Source organism: Nerophis lumbriciformis, linkage group LG16, assembly GCF_033978685.3.
Source record: "Nerophis lumbriciformis linkage group LG16, RoL_Nlum_v2.1, whole genome shotgun sequence".
In the NCBI taxonomy this organism is placed as follows: domain Eukaryota; kingdom Metazoa; phylum Chordata; class Actinopteri; order Syngnathiformes; family Syngnathidae; genus Nerophis; species Nerophis lumbriciformis.
The window spans coordinates 27,527,099-27,534,539 of record NC_084563.2 but is presented as its reverse complement, the minus strand read 5'-3'; the positions used below and the strand labels follow the sequence as shown (position 1 = coordinate 27,534,539).

General features: G+C 38.3%; 1 protein-coding gene across 1 annotated transcript in view; it reads right to left on the bottom strand.

Moving 5' to 3' along the window:
- Positions 1–2,553: 2,553 nt before the first annotated feature.
- The window catches only part of LOC133617135 (uncharacterized), a 29,916-nt gene continuing 25,028 nt past the window's right edge, over positions 2,554–7,441 (bottom strand). Inside the window, exons 5-7 of the mRNA XM_061976902.2 lie at positions 3,047–3,199; positions 2,870–2,949; positions 2,554–2,744 (exon numbers count right to left, since the gene is read on the bottom strand). Coding sequence (XP_061832886.1) covers positions 2,669–2,744; positions 2,870–2,949; positions 3,047–3,199 — 309 coding nt within the window. The 3' untranslated portion in view covers positions 2,554–2,668. The remainder of the gene's footprint in view (positions 2,745–2,869; positions 2,950–3,046; positions 3,200–7,441) is intronic.

Sequence of the window (7,441 nt, the reverse complement as noted above, 5' to 3'; positions counted from 1 at the left end):
CATTCTATAAATGAGTCTCCAAATCCAAATTTCTGTAGAGTAGCTAGAAGAAAATTCCAGTTCACTCTATCAAATGCTTTTTCAGCATCTAATGAAACAACAGCTGTTTTTAGATTATGAATAACAGAATAGTCTATCACATTGAGTAGACGGCGAACATTGTTGGACGATTGTCTCTCTTTGATGAAACCTGTTTGATCAGGATGTACTATATATGGAGTGACTTTTTCTAATCTTTGAGCTAATACTTTGCAGATAATTTTAAGATCAGCATTAATCAGGGAGATTGGCCGGTAACTGGATGGAAGTGTTGGGTCTTTATCAGGTTTTAGCAAGAGACTGATCGTGGCAGAGTTCATATTTGGAGGAAGGAATGAGTTTTCTTTAATCTCTAAAGCCATTTTCGTAAATATCGGAGCTAGCAGTGACCAGAATGTTTTGTAGAACTCCACAGGGAACCCATCAGGCCCTGGTGCTTTATTGTTTGGCATCTGTTGAAGAGCATCGTGTAGTTCGCCTACAGAAATAGCAAGATCTAAATTTGATACCTGCCTTGTATTCAATTTAGGTAAGTCTATACCATTGAGAAATGTCTCAATGTCTGAAAGAGATGGGTCAATCTGGGGTGTATACAAGTTTCTGTAAAAGTCTCTAAAGATGGAGTTAATTTCCTCAGGAACGTGTGTAATGTTCCCATCTGAATCCTTGATGGATGGTATAGAGTTTTTTTCTTTGTTTAATTTTAGTTGGTTAGCCAAATATTTGCTTGGTTTATTGTCATGTTCAAATTTTTCTAAGCGTAACCTCTGGAGCATGAATTGACTTTTCTTATCAATTATTTCTCTTAAATCTAATTTGAGTTTTCTCAGTTTGTTCAGAGTGTGATCATGTTGTGAATTCGCATAAGCTAATTCTAATATTTTTATTTCATTTTCAAGTTCCTGCTCTAGTAAACGTTCCTTTTTTTTCTTGTATGATGAATAAGAAATAATTTTTCCTCGCATAACTACTTTTGCCGTCTCCCAGAGAACGCACGCCGTGATTTCTGGTTGATCATTAAAATCTAAAAAATCTGTCCATTCTTTCTCAAAATAGTTTAGGAAGTCTGGGTCCTTTAGTAATGATGTATTAAGTCTCCATTGTTTGATAGGTGCAGTGATAGTTTTGTTGGTGAGGGAAAGTGAGACAGGTGCATGGTCACTGATGATGATAGGATGGATGTGAATGTTTGATATGTCAGATAAAATTGAGCTACTAGTTAAAAAGTAATCAATGCGAGAGAATGAGTGGTGAACTGGAGAAAAATAAGTGTATTCCCTAAGAGTGCGGTGATAAGAACGCCAGGCATCGCAAAGACCATAATCCTTCATATATTGCTTAAGTATTACCGCTGACTGAGACTCACGGTGACTCCCAGTCACTCTGGACCGATCTATATTTGGATTAAATACTAAGTTGAGGTCCCCTCCTAGAATCAAGCAGTGGTTTGAGTGAGGAGAAAGTGAAGAGAAGAAAGTGTGAAAAAAGGAGGGGTCATCAACATTTGGACCATAAATGTTGGCGATACATAAGTTTCTCCCGTCAACAGAAATATTAAGAATGATGTATCTTCCCTCTCTGTCAGTAATGGAGTTATGGACTGTAAAGTTGACCTTTCTACTTATGAGAATGGCTACGCCTCTCTGTTTGGAGTTGTAACTAGCAAGGTATGTGTGTGGGTATTGCGATGAATGCAGTTTTGAGGTATTGGACTTGGAGAGGTGAGTCTCTTGTAGTAAAGCAATGTCTGCTTGCATGCTCTTCAAATGATTAAGAATTTTTATATTTTTTTCCTTTGACCCGACACCACGCACATTCCAAGTGACAAACTGTATAGTGGACATACTAAACTAGACTGTAACTAAGTGTGTGGATGTATGTGTGTACTTTATGTGTAAATAATGCACCTGCTGTCCTCAGTAGGTGAATTTGTGTAAATAAATCTCCAGCAATGGTGACATGGCAGAAAGAGACACAAAATAGTTTTAGTTCAATCAATCCAAGGTGCACTTACTGCATTTACTGCGCCTTCTTGTAAGCTATCTACCAACAATAAAAGAATGCATGTTCCAATGAAAAGAATCAGTGTACATACTGTATGTACTAATTGTGACAGTGGAACAGAATCATGAGAAAGTGAGGGAATCCCACAAAGTTTTCACATTGATTTAAATATAAATGTTGAAATACTTTTCAGTGTTATGTAACAAGTACTCAAAATGTTACGTATTGTAACAATAATGGAAATCTAGAGACGTCACTATGCCAAAATCAAACAAAATGTATTGGTCCAAAATAGGGATATTTTTTTATCAATATGTACAAACAAAGGGCAGCAGCAGGAATTTGACCATTAACAAGAACAAAAAGCATGAAATCCCATGCTGCAACACATCTACTCACTACTCCCAACTTCCGACACAGTTGTATAGTCTCTTCACTGAAATGGGTACAACACTGTGGTCCTTGATCCCCAACACAAATCTTTCAATGAAAATAAGAGTTTTTCTCAGTTCCTTTGGGTACTGGACAGCAAAAACAATATAGAGTGACATTAATGCACTCATAGCATATGATATGTCCATGCTGCTGTCCTCAGTCAAAACATGTATACCATCCAGGTATAGGGTTATCCTTTGTGCCTGCAAAGGGTTCCCCTCGTGTGTGTTATGGAGCATGATTGCTGGAGTAGGCACGCTTGGCTCCTATGCAATAAAAACAGATACATGTCAGTAAATAAAACCTGCTGTGAAAACAGCAAAATGACTCAATGTTGCCATAATATGGATAATGCCAATTCCTAAATCTTGACCTTAAATGCAGTATTTACCTCCAGTAGAGTGTATAGAAAGGATGAGTCCTCTCTGAAAATGGAAGGCAGCAGTAGAATTGCTGCATCCCTAATGAGTCCTGAGGAAATACAATTATTCTGTAATATTTTTTGTTTTCAGAAATACAGATTGTGGCTCCTATAGATACACATATAGGCCTAGATACCTCGTCTTACTGAATCATCCAGGCAGGCATTGATTGCCCTCTGGCAGCAGTCCTTTAGGCACATAGATGCTCTTTGAACCATCTTCGTTGCCATTCGATCCAGCTCTGTGACCATTCTGCGATCAGCTTCTACAAGGAATTGCTCCTTCATCTCCCACAGAAGCTGTAAGGAGGGATAAAAAGTGTCATCTCAAAATACTTGATGATCATAAATGAAATAATACACATACAATTAAATATGGTCAATTCAATGCTTGAAGATACCAACTATTTTAGGAAGCTTCAGTGCGGAAAACTTTTCGATGATTTCCTCCGCCTTGGCAGTTGCCATGAAGGTCTTTCGGTATGCATAGGTTCGTCTCATTCTCTCCTTTTAAAAGTTCAGATCTGGGTGTACCTTAAGCATCTCTGTAGACATTTCATTGATATGAGCTTCAATGCTCCTTTCATCCTCTCTACATTCTTCACTCTCCTGAGCCTATATGCATTCAAGAAAAATGACAAGCAATATAGTAAGAGGTAACCATTAAGATGAGGTGTACATGTTTTTTAAAAAGTTATATAATTTGGAAGAATCATCCTCTCTGTAACCTTTGTCTTGTGTTATCTTTCTGCTACCACTATGTTGGAGACCAATTCTGAGCAACAAACAGGAGAACAGGAAGGCAAGACAGTTGACATTATAATGTTCCTTTTGCACCAGTTGAGGCTAAAATCCACAACAATAGAACCGAAGACTGTGGTCTATCATGCTGAGCTAATTGGCAAGTGACAATTCAACAGTGGCTTCACAAATTGATTAAGCCATTCACTATTGTGCATGCAGATTTGAAACCACTGTAAATATATCAGTTATCAAGACAAAAATCTGAAAATACACATATTGCATCTAGACAGAATGGAGATATTGGTAATTTGATTTTTTAATTGATTCGATTTGCTCCATAAGTTAATAACTGATGTTTAATCTATCATGACTCTAAAATGTATATGTTTGCTTCACAAAGCCCACCTGGCATTTTCATGAGCTGTCATCACCACCTTTGTCAGGGCTTGAACCCAGGTTCTTTGGCACCAAGAACCAGCATCTAAATCACTGAGCTATTTCTCAAATGGAATCACTAGCCAGACAGCAGTTGTCAAGGCAGATTTCAAAAATGGTCCTCTCAGTCACAGCTAATCTTTGCCGGAGTCAACAAGATTTGCTGATGAAGATCTTGCTTTCTTATGGTTGTGGAAATAAATTGGTAACAGAACATTTCAGTTATAGGACTGCCATTATTTGTATGTCTGATCAGAAGGTGTAAGGTAATAGACTAGTATAGTGGACCTGATGACTGAAAGCAGCCAGCTGGTTAGCTCAGTCACTATTGCCTGTGACTTTAGACTGGGTGGCAGGTGTTCAAATCCCATGATGGGCAATTATGTTACAGTTTGATCAACAGGATCTGGGGAAGAAGAGCTTGCTTTAAAATAAACAAAAACATTGTATATGAAAAGTATTTGTATCAATAGTCACAAGGAAATGTATTTTGCACCATTATTGGCAAATGTTATCAGGAAGTATGTCCCTGGTGACACAGGATCTTACCCATGCTTTCAACAATCCCTGAAGAACTCTTTCTTCCAAAAACGGTTCTCTGGATCAAAATAGTTCTTACTAGAACCCTTAATGTTAGTGAGAACCCTTTTAAAACCAATTATTCAGAAAAGGGGTTTTAAAGGGTTCTCTGGATCAAAATGGTTCTTACTGGAACCATTAGCGTTACCAAGAACCCTTGAAAAACCCTTTCTTCGGGAAAGGGTTTTTCAGAAGCAAATGGTTCCAGTTAGAACCTCAGCCCTTGTAGAAGAACCCTTTTGGAACCCTTATTTCTAAGAGTGTAGTGGACATAGAGCGAGAGAGAGATCAGAAAGCATAAGAATAAGTATCTACATTTGATTATTTACATTTGATTATTTACAATCCGGGGATGTGGGATGTGGAAGGGAGGGTGTTAGTTTAGGGTTGAAGTTGCCTGGAGGTGTTCTTTTAGTGCGGTTTTGAAGGAGGATAGGGATGCCCTTTCTTTTACACCTGTTGGGAGTGCATTCCATATTGATGTGGCATAGAAGGAGAATGAGTTAAGACCTTTGTTGGATCGGAATCTGGGTTTAACGTGGTTAGTGGAGCTCCCCCTAGTATTGTAGTTATGGCGGTCATCTACGTTAAGGAAGTAGTTTGACATGTACTTCGGTATCAGGGAGGTGTAGCGGATTTTATAGACAAGGCTCAGTGCAAGTTGTTTTACTCTGTCCTCCACCCTGAGCCAGCCCACTTTGGAGAAGTGGGTAGGAGTGAGGTGTGATCTGGGGTGGAGGTCTAGAAGTAATCTGACTAGCTTGTTCTGGGATGTTTGGAGTCTAGATTTGAGGGTTTTGGAGGTGCTAGGGTACCAGGAGGTGCATGCGTAATCGAAAAAGGGTGGAATGAGAGTTCCCGCTAGAATCTCCATGGTGCTTTTGTTGACCAGAGAGGAGATTCTATAGAGACATCTCATTGGTTGCTTGACCTTTCTCTAAAGAATCTCTTTTCTGGTCAACAAAAGCACCATGAAGATTGGTACAGTAAAAACCTTTTAAACAAAGTGTTTGCTCGTGAAATTTTCTGAAATTTGTAGGTATATTCTTGCTATTGTTTACATTTTCAGAATGTATAATATTGTTTTTTAGAGAAATGCTTTGACATTTTGTTATTATTCTTAATATTATCTGGAATACATTTTTGGCAGCAGCAAAGTGGCCATTTGGGTAGTTTTTAGCTCTAAAAGGGTATTTCAACAAGTAAACAGTACAGTAGGTACTTGATTTATATATATGTAATGCTCATAAGGGTATTCTAGTAAAATACGCGTGTGTAAATATGCGATGTGTAAATATCAAAATATTACGTGGAATCACTTTTTGTCAGGCAATATTACATTTAATGACAATTTTACATAAATTAATATATCCAAACACGTTGTACATATTTATTATGTGCAGGAAGAAATAACAGTTACAATGGTTTGTATCTTCCAAACAAGAAAGAGGTTTTATCACATCAACATGGGACTAACAATAATAACGATAAAGTCTTAAATAATGTCAAACACGTAGCGATACAATAACCAGGAAAATAAAGTGTTTGTCTCACACCTACTAATCCACTGTGGACACACCAAGACAAAAATGCAGGTTCAGCGAGCTCTGCGCGCCCCGCGAAGGAAATATATTTTTGGCAGGCCTTCACATTTTGCCACAACACCCCTAAAGGGACATGAGGGAAAGTCCTAGTTGGAAATACAGCCCAATGAACTCCTCAACTGGCATTTTCACACACACCTCAAACCATGCGCACACATCCAATGCTATCTGGTGCTCACCAGAAACTATCTGGTGCACACCAGATACATATCTAAACAAATGTTGTCCCCATGTTCCTTTAGGGGCTCTGTTAAAAATAAGTAAGTGGCTTGTTTAAAAAAACAAATCAACATTTAAACAATAAATCACATAATGGGAGTCAGTGGCGCCCCCTTACGTCATTCATTGCAATGACAGAAGAGTGAAAGTGATTGAAATTGTGGCCATAATACTCCCTGATTTTTTACATGTACCCCTTGTTCATGTTTATATTCTTGTTCCCTTTTACTCCTATGTAAGATAGTTTTTATACAGAACATTAATAAAATATCACAAATATCACAGAATGTGACGTTTCAAAAGCACCTTTGTAAAAACAATTGTAAGTCCAGGAAGTGACGTAGTCTTCCGGTACCTATGGAGTAGTGACATTGACCACCACCACCGGAATATGTTTTATTTATTTCATGACAGCACGTCCTCTAAACGTTAAAACACCATCGACACGATTGAACACAGCATCCAGCAGTGGAAACGTGGCTTTATTTACTATCAAGTTCCTATTTTTAATTGTTGAAATTAAATCAGCAGTTGCATACCCGCCAACTACTCCGGTTTTCCCGTAATTAGTACGGTTTTCATCAACCTATTCCGGGTTACGGTTGCAGTGATAAAAAATACGGTTTTTCATTCATTAAAAAAAAATTTTTTTTTTAAAGTTTTATTCACGAAATCGCGTAACAACAATGACAATCGACACTGCTTCCCGTAACTTCCTATCGAGCCATTCCGAATGCCATGCGCGAGGCTATTTATAGCACCGCTGCCAAGCACGGGGCACCAGTTGCCATTGTTTCCAAACGAGCGAACGGTCATGGAATCAGCCGGAGAAAAATCGCAAACGAGTCTTAAACCGAAAAGAAAACTGCAGTCATTCCGTTAAGAATATTCAAAAGCCTATCCGGGAATAATTATCCGTTCCAAAAAGGGTGAAAACTACGCAAATTGCACCTTGTGCAGA